The 20,010-nt window shown below is 39.0% G+C and overlaps 2 protein-coding genes across 2 annotated transcripts in view; one reads left to right on the forward strand and one right to left on the reverse strand.

Annotated features, from left to right (window-relative positions):
• The window catches only part of prom (prominin), a 123,734-nt gene that overhangs the window by 98,117 nt on the left and 5,607 nt on the right, over window positions 1–20,010 (reverse strand). The gene's annotated exons all lie outside the window — the stretch shown is intronic.
• LOC140225421 (uncharacterized) lies at window positions 1,433–9,261 on the forward strand. Its single transcript, XM_072304319.1, has 4 exons — window positions 1,433–1,587; window positions 5,065–5,157; window positions 6,968–7,024; window positions 9,095–9,261. The coding sequence occupies exons 1-4, from the start codon at window positions 1,534–1,536 to the stop codon at window positions 9,131–9,133; spliced, it is 243 nt and encodes an 80-aa protein (XP_072160420.1). The 5' UTR covers window positions 1,433–1,533; the 3' UTR covers window positions 9,134–9,261.

The following is a 20,010-nucleotide window of genomic DNA, read 5'->3' on the forward strand; positions in this document are numbered from 1 at the left end:
TTGCAGTGTTAAAAAAGCGCTCTCCATCGCTCTGGCGTTGTAAAGAGGGATGTTGACAACAATTAAACGTCGTTTTCAATTGTGAATTGAATCTTTCACGGAAAAAATGACAGGGGTTTCTTGTCGGTTAGTATTCCGTTTGCAGACCTTGATCTATTAGTAAATTCTATCGCACGAATGATGCGATAAAAGTCCCCCCCTCCCCCTCAAATATATGAGCTAGCGTTATTGAACGTGGTTATGACGCGAGTATAAAGGCCTTTTTGATCGGTTAAAATGCGTAAAATATTTTTTGTATGAGAAGAAGTCGTAGGATTTGAAGGATAGGGGAATTTATGGGACAAGAAGAATTGCTCCATTAGTAAACGAAAAGAAGGGAAAAAATGAAACGAACAAAGAGGAGAAGCATACATTGGTGAATGGAAATTAACGATGAAGAAAAAAAAAGATAGGAGAAAGAAGAGGCAAACGAAGGAGTTTATTCTTCTCTCTTCCTCCATTTTTATTCTCCGTTTCTCTCTCCTCTTCTTTCCCTCCTCATGCTTATTTTTCTTATATTCTCTTCATCAGTCCCTACTTCTTCTTCCTCTTTATGTTTTATTCCCTCTTCTCTTTCCTATCTTTCTGTTCTTCCCTCACTTCAGTTCCTTTGATTTTTCCTGAGCAGATAAATTATTGAGCCAGAAGTACACTTTTTTTTTTTTTTTTTTTTTTTTTTTTTTTATATCAGGGACACTCCCCTTCTATCTTTATTATCGTATTTAAATATTACATATATTACATAAGATAGGTATATACCATAATATAAGTATTGTTAAAGATATTTAGGCATATAAATAACAACTTAATTACTTGATATACGATAAAAGGACGGCAAATATCAAGGATATATCCATCGCCCAGGTTAGAGATGTATAAAAAAGAGTCTAAGTGTTAATTAAGTTTACATTACAGATATATATATCACACATAAAATAGAGGCGTCAGAAGTACACTGAAAAAAAAAAAAAAAGATTGGTAGAATTTACCATTCCTTCGCGCTGTATTTCACACAGCGTCAATTTAGAGTCATTCTGCCAGAAGAAAGGTAAACGTTACTATATACTGGAACAGGTAATCAATCCTCTGCCAGAATGGACTAGAAGATTGGTAGAATTGACCATTCCTTCACGCTGTGTGTTTTTTTTCAGTGCAGTCAACCCTTATCAAAAAATTTAGTTGAAGTGATTCATGTGCCAACCTCCTCGTGCATTTGATGAGAGATCAACGAGAACTTTGCGAGTCTTCCAACTGTGAGTGTGAGCAAACAAACAAAAGCCGGAAATCATTCACCGATTGACAGATTTCAGCTGTCTCTGAATCTATTAATCTTCAACTTTTGAAAAATGATACGTGACGTTTTTACACAGATGGATCAAAATATCACATTTCTAAACGCAGCAGCTGAGTCAAGAGCAGAGGAATTCACCTAAGTACAGGCGGTTAAAGGTACAAATTCAAATTTTCTCGTACAGCTTTCATCATTAGTGTTTGATGTCAACTATACCGCACCAGAATCTCATCATGCTTAAACTCAGTCTTGTGATGGTAAGTTCCTCCCTTCAGTCTAGTGTCTGTACTTCCTTTTAGTTGTTGGGAAATTGTTTCTAGCTATCCTTTGTCCAACTCTACGACCATTGATCAAACTCTGGCAGTTATAATCAACTCGAACATTCACTGAGAAAAAAGTGAAGTTGATTTGGACGTATTTCTATCAAACAGAACTGTGTGCAGGTGAGAAATATGGGGTGTGCTCGTCGAAGCTGCATAAGAAGCAATTTAAAAGTGGGCGTGATTCCTTTTGAAGAATTGGAAAAGCGGGATTTTACATTCTGTCAAACGGAACTAAGCGCCAACTGAATGCGGTATTCATGAGCCGCGGGCACGGCAAGAGAGCGTTGTGGACAGGGCTCATGAGTTACAGCGCCCCGACGACGATCTCCCCGTCGCGCTTCGGCTTCTTCATTGCCGCTGACGTCACTGGCGCTTTATTATTTTCATTCATTCTTACGGCCAGAGAACTAATGAGCACACCCCATATTTCTCACCTGCACATAGGTCTCTTTGGTAGAAATACGTCCATTTATCATTCCGGATGTTAGAAAAGAGTACGAGAACTTATAAAATGCTAAATTACCCGCCACAGCAGTTAAATATACATATTTGCATTGTTAAAGTAACTACTGTAGTGGATATTTCAGCATTTTGTAAGTTCTCACAAACTTTTTTTACATCCAGAATGTTAAATCAACTTCACTTTTTTTTTGGCGCTCCGTCAAAAACGCAGGCAAACAGTTCGCGCACCACCGCACACGCTTTAAAATTAAGATTCAGAATATTGCACATCGACGGTGAAACTACCAAACCACGTATCTCGGTTTGCGACGTCGCAGACTTCCTGTCATACTTGATTTTTTAAATGAAAAACTACTGAACGTCCAGTCTTGAAAATTTCTGAGAAAATTCTGTGAAAATTTCAAGGAATGATATTGATTTGGTCTACTTCAAAAAAATAAAATGCGAGCATAGATTTTTAAACACCGCAAACGAGATACGTGGTTTGGTAGTTTCACCGTCGACATGTTTCTTCATCGAATTTTCATTTAAAATAGAATGGAAGCGTTGAAACCCTCCAAATTCAATTCAAAAGTTATTTGCCGCGTTTTTTGCAGTTGTGTATTAAGTATTAGGCATTAATTAAGTATTAATTAAGTATTACAAGTAGTATCGAATTAAGTATTAATTAAGTATTACAAGTAGTATCGAATTAAGTATTACAAGTATTTTCGAATCAAGTATTTCCACGTCTTGTCAGCAAGAGCCGATGTCCTATAAATATAATGCGATAAACAATGCGATGTCGAATAAAGTCAAGCGCCAAACGAATTTATACGAAGACCGCTTTCACATTGCGCTCTCTCTGGAACTCTGAAACGCCTCATCGCCAGAGTGCTCTATCCTCCAAAAGACCCTCAGGGATTTTCACTCCCTCATTTCACGTAAAACCCCCTCGTCGCCACAATTTCACTCGGAGTCTCCTTCATTTCAGTGGCGTGGCGTGAATTGCGATGTATCGATTGTTCCGTCATTTAAACCTATGTTAAAGAATCGATTATTAAGGTGTTCGCTGCGAACACCCTGTTTATCGATCCTTTTCCATAGGTTTAAATAGCATAACAATCAATATATCGCAAAGCACGCCACGCTACTGCTTCATTTCAGATTGAAATTCATTTCAAGGTTGCAGAAACGACTGCAGGCACTCATTTTTTAACCAGAATATGAGACTGCGATTTTTTCCAACATGCGACTAATTTTTGCATGTAATCAGAAGAAAATTGGACGTATTTATGCTAAATGGAACTATATGCAAGTGGAAAGATAAGGTGTGCTTATTAGTTGAGAGCCATAAGAATGAATGGGAAGTTAAAAGCGCCAGTGACGTCAGCGACAACGTAACAGGAGGCACGACGATCAGATCAGTGGTGGGACTCTTCAACTCATGAGCCCTGTCCACGACGCTCTTGTCACATGCCCGCGGCTCACGAGTTGGCGCTCAGTGCCTTTTGATTTAATGTCAAATCCCGTTTTTCCATTTCCTCAAAAGGTACTATATCCAATTTTACATTGTTTCTCATGCAGCTTCCGCAAGCACACCCCATTTTTCCAGTTCCAAATAGTTCCTTTTTGCGTAAATACGTCCGTATCAGATTGAAATGCATTTCAACTTTGCAAGAAACGACTGAGGGTACTCAGTTTTCAACCAGAATATGAAACTGCGATTTTTTCCAACATGCAACTAATTTTTGCATGAAATCAGAAGAAAATTGGACGTATTTATGCTAAATGGAACTATATGCAAGTGGAGAGATAAGGTGTGCTTATTAGTTGAGGGCCATAAGAATGAATGGGAAGTTAAAAGCGCCAGTGACGTCAGCGACAACGTAACAGGAGGCACGACGATCAGATCAGTGGTGGGACTCTTCAACTCATGAGCCCTGTCCACGACGCTCTTGTCACATGCCCGCGGCTCACGAGTTGGCGCTCAGTGCCTTTTGATTTAATGTCAAATCCCGTTTTTTCCATTTCCTCAAAAGGTACTATATCCAATTTTACATTGTTTCTCATGCAGCTTCCGCAAGCACACCCCATTTTTCCAGTTCCAAATAGTTCCTTTTTGCGTAAATACGTCCGTATCAGATTGAAATGCATTTCAACTTTGCAGAAACGACTGAGGGTACTCAGTTTTCAACCAGAATATGAAACTGCGATTTTTTCCAACATGCGACTAATTTTTGCATGATGTAGTCAGAAGAAAATTATGCATTGGATCAGCATCTTGAGTCTTCGGAATCCGCAAGAAGATTGAACGTTGATATGAACACGAAATTCACGTTACGTGGATGTTAAATCAAAAGCCGGAGCGTGAAAGTAGCATTGCAGAGTTGCTGAGTTGATTTGTAACACTCTGATCGTTAATCGACGGTGAAACGCCCAGAGACTATGTATCATTGGCGTGGTGTGCTTTGCGATCTATCGATATTTCCCCATTCGAAGCTGCGGTAAATAATCGATTATTAATGTGTTCGCTGCAAACATCCTGTTTATCGATACTTCACCATAGTTTTAAATGGCCGATCAATTGATATATCGCAAAGCACGCGCACGCCACGCCACTGCTAAGTAGCTCGGTTTGCGCCGTTGCAGGCTTCCTGTCATACTTTATTTTTTAAATAGATATAACTAATCAATATCGATTTTTGGAAGCTTCCGTGTTTTTCCCTCTTTATGCGAAAAGAACTCCGTGGAAATATCAAGAAACGACATTGATTTGTTCTCCTTCAGAAAAAGAAGATGGAAGCGAATATTTGTCTACACTGCAAACAAGATACTTGATCTGGTAGTTTCACTATCGTAATATAATATCTTCCGTGTTTACTACAATATCCAAAGTGATTTTAGTTGCCAAACTTTACTTTGTTGGTGAATTTATGGTGAAGCTTTGTTTTGTCTTCACTATTGCAGCTACTCGTTTTGACTACTGCTTTACGCTCAGCGGATGCCCAACATGCACCTAGACTGGTCAGAAAATCTATTTTCGGGGAAACTCACAGACAGGTAAATTTTACCATGAAGTCTGTAGGGCTACTGCCAGTAAAACTAGCGACGTTACCAAAAAGATATTCTGTCATGCTAAGGAAGACTGCCTTATGAGCCTTTTGACGTTGCGTCCACATTTCCTTTAATAATAATAATAATAATAACCCCAATTCTACCCCAATTTCTACCCCAATTTTAAAGTTTTAACTCCAATTTTAAAGTTTTAACCCCTAATTTTACGTTTTTTTACTCCAATTTTAAAGTTTTAGTCCCAATTTTAAATTTTGCACTCCAATTTTAAAGATTTAATCCCAATTTTAAAGTTTTAATCCAAATTTTAAATGTTTACTTCAATTTTAAATTCAAGGACTCTCCTTTGCATTGAATTGCCGGGGGAGGACTAAATATCTGCCGGCCTCGAGCTGTGAATTGAGATACGAGAACATAATAATAATAATCATCATCATCATCATTAATATAAGAGTGGAAGGATTCCACCTTTTAGTCAATTCCACTGTTTTCTATTTTACTCGAGAGGTTGCCAGATTGTGCGATAAATGTGAATATTTTACATAGGTTTGAACTGTGAAAAGTGCTGAAAAAGCAACTTATCTGCCAACCGTAGAGTCTGGGAGGGACGAGAGGCTGCCGTCCTGGGTAAACCCATGATTTAGCCGGAAATTCAAAATGGCCAAAAACAGTATCTCAGCAACCAACAAACATATTTTACGAAGCCTAAAAGTTTATCTCCGAAAATTATCTGATTTTCCTATTTTTCAACACTGAATATCAAGGCAAGGGTTGTCTTAGAAAAAAAATGGCACACCAGAAGAGTCTCTTTAAAACTGTAGGGGGCCAAGAAATATTATCCTTTCACCAAGGCACTCCCTCAAATTGCAACTTGATATTTCAATGGACCACTAGACAAGGTACGAATTTCAGCATTCTGATACATGTTTCGTGACTAAAATTTCACGTAGAACACGATGCGCACAACAAAAAGTACCGCAATTAACTCCTTACAAAGATATTTAATGATTCCTGATGCGCGAATTCAAACCACCAGCTCATGAAAACTCAATGCTCTACGTGATTCACATCGCGCGCTAAACGTTATCACGACAGTCTTTGCGACATAAAAATCTGGCAACCTCAATCTTGACGCTTCGGCTCAGCTATAGCAAATTGCTAATAGTTTGAACAACACATGGTGGGAAATGAACATTGCTCGATTTAGAAGCTTGCTGAAACCGTTGTAGTGCGCGATTTGACTCACCTAGAGCTTTGAGTTTCTTGTGAGCGGGCAGTTCAAATTCCTCGTAACCGATGTGAAATAAAAACGTTAATATCTACGTTAGGAGTTGGTTTCAGTAATTTTCGTTGTGTAAATCATGTTTTCCGTGAAATTTTGGTTAAGAATCATGGATCAGATTGCTTAAATTCGTACCTTGTCTAGTGGTCCATTCGAGAAAATGTTATCGGACTTTTGAGTAACACTGCATATTGTACTAAGGGGACAATGGTTTACATGATTCTGGACTCTCTTTTAGAAACTTGACTGAGGAGAAGTTGGTGAATCCATGTCCACCTATGAAGGTACCGCTTCTGTTGCCCCAATAACTAACCAAGGTGTTCCGCCCAATAAATATTTTGATGTAATTTGTCGAGAGATACTTGTGAATCCATCCCTGACGATGTCAGTTAGAGGAACTATCATTTCAACTGGAAAAATCAGTTTGAACTCTTGCACATAAGATCCAAGGCGGCCCGTATGCAATTTTGCACCATTTTGGTAATAACTGAACCAACCTTGTTTTTATACCCTCAGGCTCGAGGAAACCCTTCTTGTGACCCTGCTTGCCCTACGATTATGGGACGCAATCTGGTAAGCAAATAGGGTTTCCTATACCACCAACACAATGCTTTGCTCCTGATTATTTTAGGTCGGACGAGGTCGAAGACCGCGGGGACACATACTGCCGTGCTATGGAAGAACGCCGTATAAACCTTCGAGAGTTGCCAAATTTCCTTCGATAGAATGTTTAATTTTTAGGAAAGTTATGAATATTATTCCTTTAAATTTTCAGAATCTTCAGGTGAGATTGCGAACGAAATTATCTGAAAAATTGGGAGGAACATATTCATAAGTTTACCAGGAAATTCGCGTTTTATCGAAAGAAATTTGGCAACGCCTGAAGGTTCATACGGCGTTTTTCCTTAGCACGGCAGCATAGAAAATCCACGCAAAAGCCATCATGCAAGCCATCCATAGCCATCTGAATCTCCAAGTTATTATTATCATTAGTATACACCAAGCTTACACCTAGCTCATCTTGAAATTCAGGTCGCCTTTCTGCCAACAAATTTTTAAAATAGCCCTCCAGTTCATCAATGGATATCGGAGATATTAAGTCCCGTTTCATGCCCCTTTGCAGGACTTTCAGCAACTGCTTCCAGCTCTATGTGCTTTTCCTTCCTCCTTTGTACGTGTCTATTTTTTTACAGCTCTTTTTCCAAGATTCGTTCTTTTTCTTGATGATGAGCCTTCGGATTGGCGTCTCAGCTTTCTTATACGCCTCTTTGTCTTCTGCGAACACTGAGTATACGCGCCTAAAAAAATGAAAAATGGCCTAAAGACGCAAACAAAAACGTACTGGATTGGAAGATGGGAAACAGACCAAAGGACCCACTGGGTATGAGTGCTTTGGTTCGCAGTTAACCCAGAATATGAAGGTGGATCAAGTTATGAAGCATAGAAACGCCATAAGAAGAGGGAGAGGAATCAGAGATCCGAGATACGCCCCCCCTCCCCCCCAAAAATAAAAAACCTGAAAGTCATTCTGCCGCATTAAGGAAAAACACCGTATGAACACTCTAGAATTGCCAAATGTCCTCCAATGAAATGTTTATTTTTGAGGAGGATTAAACATCCTTTCTCTTAAAACTTTCAGATAATTCAGATTTAATTAAATCTCCACCCTTTGCCTATTGGTGCACAAATGAACTGCGCTGCTCGCAACTTATTCATTGGGGCCGCTCAAGTATTGCGTAACGCACTTTTTCCGATTTTATACCCCCCCCGTCCTCCCCCTTATAACGCATCCGTGACGCAGTCCTACATCCCTCTCTTTGAATTACTTAACGGTTGCCTGCCCCCCAAATGTTCATAAAATCAAGAAATCGCCAAGAAAACAGCTTGAAAAGTATTCGGATTTTTTTGCTGAAATACGACAGGAAGATATCAACAAAGTTGTGAAAATTCATGATTAGATTTCTTTTATTCATAATTGTACCGTAAAAGTCCACTTTGACAATAAATTTTGAATAAGTTAACCATTACAAAAATAACATTAAAATAAGAAAAGGAGAGGAATTTCCGAGAGGACAAAATTTTAATTTGCTAACAATTTTAATAACAAAGCACAATTAAATGAATTAAATCTCCTCTTTATTCTAACAATTTTATCAAGTTCATAGACAAAATAATCCAACGGAATTCAAATGAATATAAAATGCATCGGCTGCGTCGCTGAAATGATTCATTCTGGAAGCCCGGGATCATAAATTTTTTGCTTATTTTTTTCAAAGTCCCCTCCCCCCTCCCCCGGCTCGGATTTGTCATATAACGCTGGGCTTGACCCCCCCCCATCCTGTCCCCTATTTTTAACGCACCGTAATGCTGAGTCAACTCCCCTCCCATAAATGCGTTACGCATACTTGAACGGCCCCATAGGACCCTACAGACCTCGCTCCAACAAAATCTCAGATCCGATTATTCGAACCAATTCGACAAAAACCACTTAAAGGTACATTTCGCAACCGTGGAATAAGCCTTATTATCCCGCGGACGATCATATTCTACAATATAATGCAATTCAAGCACTTGACAACAGTTTAGAATTTCCATGTCCATGTATAACGTATAAAGTTTCTTCTTTCTTCTTCATTTTTTCAGAGAAACGATAAGTGTTGGGATTACTGTGCAAATGGATAAAAAGAACAGCGCATGACTTGGAAAACCTAGCGGAAAACAATTATTTTCCAGATATTTTATTCATTTGTGAGTTTGATACTCTGTTTTTCGGGAATTTAAAAATAAATTTTGAAGTAAATCTCTTTTAATTTTTTGTATTTATTTTCATGTATCTTAAGCGTGCCAGTAGGGCTCACTTTTTGAAATCCATGTACCATATAGTACAACACACCGATCAACCAACGCTTTTCAACGGGCCGTCCAAATCAGTGGCGTGGCGTGAATTGCGATGTATCGATTGTTGAGCCATTTAAACCTACGGTAAAGAATCGATTATTAAGGCGTTCGCTGCGAACACCCTGTTTATCGATCCTTTTCCATAGGTTCAAATGGCATAACAATCGCTTTATCGCAATTCACGCCACGCTTCTGGTCCAAATATTTTTTCCCCGGAACCGTTTTTTGTGTTTGAACCGTTATACTGTCAAGACCTAAGGGTCTTTTACCAAGATACCGAGGGAACTGCTAATTGGAAACCCCTGAGAACATTTTCATGTCAAAACCGTTTTATTTCATTTGACAGAGAGCTCATAGAAGCTTTCGTACGCTCGGAGGACTCACCTCTAGAGGCTTCTTTCCCGCCAAAACTTTTTTAGCCAATGAGCGTCTTGCGCTGTAAGTGCAATCTGTGATGAGCCTCGTGACTCATTATACCATGTGCTAACTGTGGCCCCTGTAGAAATCCACTTAAACCACTGCAGTTATCTCCCGATACAGCTTTGGGTGTCCGGTTTCGAGCAAGGCAATAAAAGACGGCGAGGCGAGGGTTGCCTTGTCGCGGTGAATGCACGCGCCCGGCCAGCAAGCTCTATCCACTCCCGATCGGAGCATGAGCTAATAATGAGCTGATAATTTTGAAATAATGATGTTAATGATTGTAAAATTGTCCTAACATATAGATTTTGTTTTGTTAGCCTGACAATGATTTCGTATACGTGTAAATAAAATTCACAGATAACCTTTATTTCCGGTTTACTGCATTTTTCCGTTCAATTCATTTTTTTTTTTTTTTTTTTTTTTTTTTTTTTTTTTTTGAAGAATTTATTGATAAATTACATTGTCGCCACTACCTTATACAATCTACAGGTATCTATCGACTAGTATTAATAATACAATTCATTTCGGCAAACTTTCTACACCGTCTCCCTCGAGGTTCCCTTTCGAACCCTTACAGGGTTCAAAGGGGGGGGGGGGGTGTTTGTTATGGGTCTTACGCCTAAAAGAAGATTTTTAGTTTTGCTCAGCTCTTAGCGCGAGATCGCCAGTCACTCTGCCGGCCTGAGTCTATGAAAACCACCCAAATCAACCAATAGAATCGCCCCATACTCATAATGTCCTCTTTGGACATAGCTTTGTCTATAAATTTCAAAAAGGAATCAGATTCGAAGATTTGTCTATCAATTTTCAATGTCCAAAGAGGACATTATAAGTATGGGGCGGGGCGATTCTATTGGTTGATTTGGGTGGTTCTCATAGACTAAGGGAGTAAATGACGGGCTAGGGAACTAACGGGTCTCTCGTGAGTTGCGGTTAGTTAGTCTATTACCTACCTCCTTTGTCCATCGCGACCACCCGCTTCCACCAATAGGATCCCTCCATATAATTTTTGTCTTCTTTGTCTATAGCTTTGTCTATCAATTGCAACAATCAACCCGCAGGAAATATAGGAAATAGAAACTTTGAATGTGTCCTTTGGTCGATGAAACTAATTTTTGGGAGAAACTCTAACTACCTCCAAGGGGATCCCTCCAATAGGATCCCTCCATATCCTTCTCGTCTTCGTTGTCTATAGCTTTGTCTATCAACTTCAACAATCAGTCCGCAAAGGGAAAAGCTACTGATACGACCAGTGACTCTTTAGATAACCTTGTGTGGAATCAAAACAAGTTGTTCCATGAGCAATTATTCCCAATCCTTCGAAAAACTTGGCTGAAACCGGGAAACGAGATGACAGTAAATTGCGGCTCGTTTTGGAGCATTAATTTCACTCAATTTTGTCGCCGAGTAGAGTAACGAGACGATTAGTCTCAGCGACCGAACTCTTTTTTTTTAACCGCAGACTCAACGCGGTGTCAACAGTTTATTTTTCAGATTAATCATCGGAGGAAAGGGAAATGGGAACAGCGTGCATTTCAGCAAGCGTGCATGGTTGCCAGTTTTTTATGCCGATTGTCTTTTGTACAAAGTTCGGCCAGGACACGCCTATGAAATTGTCCAGTTCTCCGGTCCTAAATATGTTTAATGTTTTGATCACGGACATAAGTATAATTATGACTTTAAGGTGATTCTTGAAGCTCAAGTGACGTGGTCGAACTGGCATGCGATATATTGCATCGGTTAGGTACAAAATCTTGGCAGATTTTTAATTTTCAGCAAAAAAGGACGATAGCCCCTACTATTACCCTAATCATTCTAAACCCAAAAATCGGCAAAATTCAGAGAAATGAAAGCACAATAGGGTTTGGAAAAAAACCTCACATTTGATTCAGCTATCGATTTCTGTAGTAAATGCGAGGTTTTTTCCCAAACCCTATTCTGCTTTCATTTCTCTGCATTTTGCCGATTTTTGGGTTTAGAATGATTTTCTAGGCCCATGCGCAGTGGTTGTCCTTTTTTTAGCTAAAAATTCAAAATCTTCCGAGAGTTTTTACCCAATCGATGCGACTTATCGCATGCTAGTTCGACCACGTGACTAGAGTTTGAAGAATCACTTTAACAAAATTCTCAAATAAGCATGGTAAAAGCAATGACTACAAACGTATATCCGTGACTCTTTTTTGACTATCTATATATTTATAGCTATATCCGAGGTAATATTTGAACCGCGTTCAACAGAAAGGAACCAAGCGACATTAGCTATTGCCCGATTTAATAGGGCAATTAAATTTTTCAAAAAAGAACTTTGTGCGGATTTCTTTGAAAATTTTAGGAAATGGCTTCCTTTTAGGCAAAAAATTCACTTAAATTCGCACAAATATCCGCACAATCGTTTTCATACAAAAATTAAATTACCCAGTTACATTCGGTGATAAATGATGTGGCTTGTTTCTTTTCTGCTCAATGCGATCCATTTATGGTTCCTCACGTGGCACATGATATCTCTCTCACTTCACTCTCGTAAAGGCGGTCGGTCTAAATAAGTGCCAATGTTTGAAGTCATCTGAGCGTGTCTATTATAAAAGCTTTGAGTACTTGGTAAAAGAAAAACGAGATGGTTAGATCTTAGAACTGAAAGGAAACATTCCCAATGGACGATTTGCACACAAAAATTTTATTGCCTCATTTTAGACTGCCTAATGGGCTGAGTTCGCAGTATTTTTCATAATTTTTTTCTGACATCAGAAATTGGAGAAATTTGATTCAAAGTGAGAAAATTTGATTCAAAAGTGAGAAAATTTGCAGCCTTGTGACGCCATCTGGCGGCATTTTCCATTTAAAGACATATATTTTAGCAGATTAGGTTATTTTGTCATATTTTCTCCTATAGGGGAGAATTTTCACATACAAATTTTATTGCTTCATCTGGAAGTGCCTAATGAGCTGAGTGGGCAGTATTTTTCATAATTTTTTCTCTGACATGAGAAATTGGAGAAAAATTGATTTAAAATTAGGAAATGTGTCGCTTTAGGACGTCATCTGGCGGCATTTCAAAGACATGTATTTTAGCAGAATTGGTTATTTTTTCGTTTCTTCTCTAATAATTGCTCAGTTATGAATCAAGGGTATCTTTGTTCAGTTCACTCAGTAGATTCCACTTAAACACGAAATTCATCAAATTTCAGACCCTTACAAATTCTCCATCGTCCAATTTAGAAACCAAGGATATCCTCGTACTCAGTTCCTCTAGTATTATCATTTTGAAGATGAAATTAACAAAATTGAAGACACTTGCAAATTCCCTATTGGTAAAAGTAAAGCGTGATGATTAGATCTCAGAACTGAAAGGAAACATTCACAATTGCCGAGAGCTCCGTTCGGAATAATATATAATCTCGATCAGTGCGGCAACACCGTAGAAATTGCCTCGATGACACTCGGCCCTGTTGCGGTTTTAAGGGTTTTCTTAAATTGTTGGTTTTAATTTACGCAATAAATGATGGGCCGTTTTGTTCGGTTAGGGACCGGAGCAACATAGGGATCAATGCGGACGGAGGGACGCTCAAAGCTAACTCAATTTCACTCATTTGTCTTCCTCAAAGCAGATGATAAGCGTCATGTTGAAGCGAAATAAATACATATTTTACCCCTTTCCCCCTCTTCGGCTTCTATGCCTGCCGCCGCTTAAAATTGCAGAGCTGGAATTAATCACGATTCTTTGGCGCTCAACGCGACGCTTCAAAAAATCTAAATATTTTGTGAGCATGTAACCCAATAAATATTTTCAAAGATAAATTCGGATTTTTCAAAGTTCCTTAATGCGCCGGTCGCAAACTTCGGCTAAAGCAAAAAAAGAGTCGTTTTTATTGAATTTGGTTCAAAATTGACGATTAACGCATGAGAAAAGTCTGAAATACACTCTTAACTTCACAATCTGGGTAAGGAATATCGACGGTGTAAGTCCGTTTCAGGACATTTTGTCAACGATTTTTTGTCCGCGCACCTTTTTTGCCCAGTAGTTTACGCCCACACGTAAAATAAGCAACAGTAACTTAGTCCAAGCGTTATATTTTAGTCGGTTGTAAAATTATACTGACAATATGGAAATGAGAAATTGAGAGAGAAAGAGGACTTGTCATGGTTGCTCATTTTCTAAATGAAATATTATTACTTTCTCCTTTTGAATCATCTTTTAGAATGTCATTGGTGAATATTTGGTTTTATTTCTATCCTTAAAATATTCGATGTACAATATACCTTATATATGTATAGGTACTCTTCTTTTATTTTTTTGATTATTTCTTTACGAAATTATTACTTCATTTTGAAAACATTTATATTTTTAAAACGTTGCAAATATTTTAAAACCTTTTCCAAGCGGCATTAATCTCAATGAGCCGCAGTTGTGCCGACAGAAACTGCAAAAATAAATAAAATAGGGGAAAAAAACCAAGAAGCACGCAATCTTTAGTTTTAACCCATTTGTACATCGATCTTTTAGAGTCAAATACGTCAAATTTTGAGCTTTTGGTTGCGCGTACACCTCGCTGCAGCACAATAAAAGGACACAAAGTAAAAGAAAAAATTAAAAAGCTTTGGAAATCATGAAATTTGACACGAGACCACCAATATTTAAAAAACACACATTATATTATTATTCTCCTTTGATGAATTGATACATATTTTTTTGCCATCAATTTAAATGAGAATAATCAATGCATCGTGTGCAACCATTTCAAAATCATGAGTTAAAAAACGCTGACTATGGGAGTATAAATATTAAAACCCAACAGAGCGGAGCGGCGTGCTGCCAGCGCGAGAGGCTCACTGGCGCCTACAAACCTAAGTGGATACTCCACGCATTGCGCAATGTTTGAAGTATCCCCTTAGGTTTGTAGGCGCTGGCCGGCTGCTCACCGCACCGCAACGTGCCACGGCGCCTGAAGCACCTATTTCACAACAGAGGTGTTGCACAGAATTATACGAAATTGAACGTATTAAGAATGACAGGCATCCTTTAAAAGTACAGATCTTTCCTCGCAAAATAAATCAAGATACTTATCGTACACAGGAAAAATCCAAGAGCCTTTAGCTGAGGCAAATATAGAGGTTTATCCGGTTCAGGTATAACAAGGTGGGCATTGCTTGAAAGATAATTAAGTCCTGTTACACTAAAGAGGTGTAGAGAGTTTTAGTGAATTTTGTCTCATGGAATTGACGCTCCCCCATTTTTACCAAAACTCTCAACTATTGTATAATATTCTCCGTTGGACCAAACAGACAAAACAAAAAGACAAGCAAACCCTCATTCTTCCAAGACATTATACATTTTCATCTAAAAACGTCGCGAGCAATTGTTGTTGGTATTTACATGTGGGCCAATTAACTTTGGGTCTCAACTGGCACGTGGACCAAAACTCCCGTGCCGAAAAAACGCGTGGACGTAAATTACTGGAAAAAACAGGTTAGGTTATGGAGTTTCGAAAATGCCTTCAAGTGTGGCGTGATACCTCCCGCGTTCCGGAGAGTACGAATAGTTGTATCATTGCGCCTTAGCAATGCGAAGGAAGATTGATATTAAATCAGCCTCCACGCTGCGGCCTGGTCAGTTTCCCTTTACCACTGTTGTAGTTTTGACTGCAAAGTTTAAAAGTGATCAAGTTAGGCTAGTTTTTAGTGAAAAGATAACATTTTAGAGGAATTGGAAGTAAACAAGCGCAGGAAGAAATATAACTAAATAAAATGAACTCAATCAACAGGTTAGAAAATTTCAGATGTGTGATCCAAACCTCAGCAGCTGGACCGTAAGTGTTCAGATGCTCAATCTGAAAACTTCAGGATCCATATGACCTAAACTTCGGGTCCCACGCACGAAGTTTTTTTTCTCCGTGTAGGGGTTGCTATGTGTAATGAGGATATAAAAAATTTACGTTATTTTTTAAAACAAAATAAAAGATGAAATTTAATGCTAAACCATATACGCTAAAATCCAATGGCACAAAAATATAGAATAACCCCCCCTAATCGAGGCGAGATGGACTCATCAAGTGTCGTATGACGTTACTTGGCATCTATTGAGGTGTTTGCGGCCCCAGAAATCCCGAACAAAACCCACCTCAATTCAATAACAAAGCGCACTGTTCATTTTTTGGCCGCGCTCTCGCCAGTTTCGATCCCCTCCAAAATTAACGCTGCCTCCTTCGTCCATCGCTCCACTGACGTAAGGACAAAAATCCACTTTCACGTGAGCCATGAGAATCATCACGTGATACAGACCGCAGGGGTCATCTCAGAAAACCGTTGGAATTGGGCGGAGATCTTCCCCGTTCCTGTGCGGATGCGGTGCCAATAATTTAAGCTAGAGGGCGCTATCATTCATCCGCTGTAATTATTCTCCTTGGAAATCAAAATCACTCTCCCGGAGTGGTTATTTACGATCGTCTTATTTTATTGCCCGTTGGAGGTCCGCCTCCTGGACGCTTCGCAGTCCAACACCTAAACAGCCGTGCTACACTGAAAAAAAGAAACACATTAGATCTGGAGTCCAGACTCTTGAAAACATTGACAAGAAAAAAATAATCTTGATTCAATCGGATTTAAGCCCTAATCAAAAGGAAATCCGCTCAAATTGAGAGGCTTTGGTTCTTGATTTAACCAAAAATACGATTGAATCAAGAGTATTTTTTCTTGTCGATGTTTTTAAGAGTCTGGACTCTAGATCCAATGTGTTTTTTTTTCTAGTGTAAGGAAAAACGCCGTATGAACTTTCAGGCGTTGCCAAATTTCCTTCGATAAAACACGAATTTTCTTGTAAGCTAATGAATATCTTTCTCCCGATTTATCAGATAATATTGTTCGCAATTTCGCCTAAAGTTCCTGAAAATTTCAAGGCAAAATATTCATAATTTTCCTCAAAAATAAACCATTTACTAAAAGAAATTTGGCAACTCCCGAATGTTCATACGGCGTACTTCTTAGCATCTAATTTAATCTAAAATATCTAAAAATTTTAAGGATAAATAAATGAATAATTTATTAGCAAAATACATGTTTTATGCGGGGCAATTTGGCATCTCTAGAGTGTTTTTACGCCTTTCTTCCTAGACGCGGCGATGTTGTCAAGTCTAATTCTCCCTCTTCCCACCTTTGGATACATCTTTTTCCTTATCTAATTATTCCTCGCGAGGCACAACTGCCACTAATAGTTCGTTAATCGCATACCCCCGCCCTCCCGGGCACTCCATTCCACGCACAACAGAGTTCATTTCAATAGGCACTTACGTCGTTTCATCGGTGCAATGACGAGGTGCGACACGTGAGCGCTAGCCGGCCGCGAAACCGCGAGCTCGGGGGTGGTGCCGGTCGCGGTTGAGGGGATGATGTATCGTGTTAATCTCATTTGCTCGGTTCCTGACATCCTTTCCACCCCCGCACAGTGGATCGAGTCAACGGATGAGGTCGGACAAAATTTGGAAACTTTAAACGCTTATAACTCCGTTTATACACAACTTCGAGGTTCTAGAAGTGGTTCCTTTGGATTCCTCGTGAAAGGATGTGCACTGGAAAAAAACACATTTGATCTAGAATCCAGACTCTTAAAAACATCGACAAGAAAAAATACTCTTGAGTCAATCAGAATCTTGCTTAAATCAAGAACCGAGCCTCTTAATTTATGCAGACTTCGTTTTGATTCAAGCAAAAATCCGATTGAATCAAGAGTATTTTTTCTTGTCAATGTTTTCAAGAGTCTGAACCGTGGATCCAATGTGTTTTTTTTTCAGTGTGTTCCATTAAGGAGGTATTTTGGTCCTAACTTTGGTCGAAAATTGAAACAGCTTAGAGTAATATCATGTATGGTCAAATCGACTCCTAATCATCTACCCTGAGAGAATTTGTCCTTATTTGAGGTGTTTTTGAAAGGTTTTTGCCTGATTTACCAGCGCAAAGTAGTGAAGTTTTGCAGTTTTCTCGAATAATTGCTCATTTTCGGTCCTAAATTGTATATGTATGAGCACAAGCGACTACCAGTTTCATATTCGAATATGCTAATCTTTAGTACAACCCATTACAGTATATGTAAAGGAGAAAGTGTTAGTCACTTGTGCTCATACATATACAATTTAGGACCGAAAATGAGCAATTATTCGAGAAAACTGCAAAACTTCACTACTTTGCGCTGGTAAATCAGGCAAAAACCTTTCAAAAACACCTCAAATAAGGACAAATTCTCTCAGGGTAGATGATTAGGAGTCGATTTGACCATACATGATATTACTCTAAGCTGTTTCAATTTTCGACCAAAGTTAGAGCCAAGATACCTTCCTTACGGACACATCCTCTTGAAACATGACGAAATAATCATCAAGATTTGAAGTTCTTATAAAAAAGTTCATGTTTGACCTCTCTAATTGACCCGATATCACTGTGCGCCGTTTCACCCCGTCCCTCGCCCTGCATCCCTGCAACCCTCGTTAACCCCTCTCCTCTGCTTGACCACCTCGATGCCACCCTGACGATGGGCTCTTCGGTTTCGTGTGAGGACACGACCTTATGACCCTGTGAAACAATCAGTTTTCATAGTCGCAGGTCCATACTGCTGTGCTATGAAAAAACGCTGTATAAGCATTCCGAAGTTGCCAAATTTTCTCCGATAAAATGTTAATTTTTGAGGAAAATTGTGAATATGTTCTCTTGAAATTTTCAGAAGTTTTAGATCAAATTACAAACAAAATTATCTGAGGAAATGGTAGACAAACATTCGAAAATTTTCCTGAAAATTAGCGATTTGGAAGGATAAATCTAGATAAAAACCATGCTCAAAAATGCAAAAAATGTCTGTTTAATATTATTTTTGTGAAACTGAGCTTGAAATACGATAATGCCGTTGTTTCTTCTAAAATTAAAAATTAAGTTCTCAAAGAGCTATGAAAGTGGAGGCTATGGTAGTGCAACAAGAGACAATTGGACGTAATTCTGTCAAACGGAACTGAGCGCCAATCTGAGTTCCTTTTGAGGAATTTAGAATCCCGGATAGCGCGTTCTGTCAAACGGAACGAAGCGCCATGGAAAAGCATTGCGAGTATAGGACGGAATGAGCCCGACGCCCGGTTCCGCCGCCAATCCAAGCCCCCCCCCCCCCCCCCCCCCCCCCCCGCTACCTTCCTCCTCCAATGGCGCTTAGTTCCGTTTCACAGAAATACGTCCAATTGGAGGTAATCCTATAAAACGGAAGTAGGCGCATTAAGTCATGAGCCCTGAGACTCATAAGAATACACGCATAACGGGGCTCATGCCATAATGCGCATAGTTCCGTTTCACAGAAATACGTCCAATTGGAGGTAATCCTATAAAACGGAACCATAGGCATTAAGTCGTGAGCCCTGAGACTCATAAGAATACACGCATAACGGGGCTCATGTCTTAGTGCACATAGTTCCGTTTCACAGAAATACGTCCAATTGGAGGTAAACCTATAAAACGGAACCATAGGCATTAAGTCGTGAGCCCTGAAACTCATAAGAATACACGCATAACGGGGCTCATGTCATAATGCGCACAGTTCCGTTTGATAGAAATACGTTCAATTCCGAGAGAGTCCTCTTTTTCATAGAAAATTTGCTTCGTTATTGGATTACCAGTTTGACCATAGGTGAGTTCACGTAGCCTGGAATGTATTATCCTTATGCCATTGACTTTGCGATCTCTCAGTAAGCTCTTCAGAACTCAAACGAACAATATGTTGACAAAGTGAATTCCTATTATCTCCGAGTTACCCCGCATGTAATTGAGTCACTAACGTTACTTTGTTGTAGGTAGTTGGAATAACTTCAACGTTTTGTCTTTTCATAACTCGATTGGTCTGTTTTACGTTTTATTTTGCATTGTAAATCCTCCATCCTTTCTGACCTTGCAGTTAAGTTGTTTTACTAAGATCAAAGAGATTCCTCTTCAAAGGATCGAAGGAAATTTATCAAAGGAAGGCCAGAACGTCTTATGTTTTGTCTCTAAGGTTCATGCAGAATATTATAGAAAAGGAATGGCACTGCTCCTAATATAATTTTTAGAATTTTTAAAACTGAGGGACACAGTAATTCAAGATAGGAGAAATATCATCATTGGACATTTGTCGTATTTGTGACCCTCTATATATTCTCACAAAAAAGGGGAAATACTCATTAATGACATTTTTAGGACAAAAAATGTAGGACAAATGTATATATAATCGGTTTTCAAAAAAGTTT

Source organism: Bemisia tabaci, chromosome 9 (genome assembly GCF_918797505.1).
Source record: "Bemisia tabaci chromosome 9, PGI_BMITA_v3".
In the NCBI taxonomy this organism is placed as follows: Eukaryota; Metazoa; Arthropoda; class Insecta; order Hemiptera; family Aleyrodidae; genus Bemisia; species Bemisia tabaci.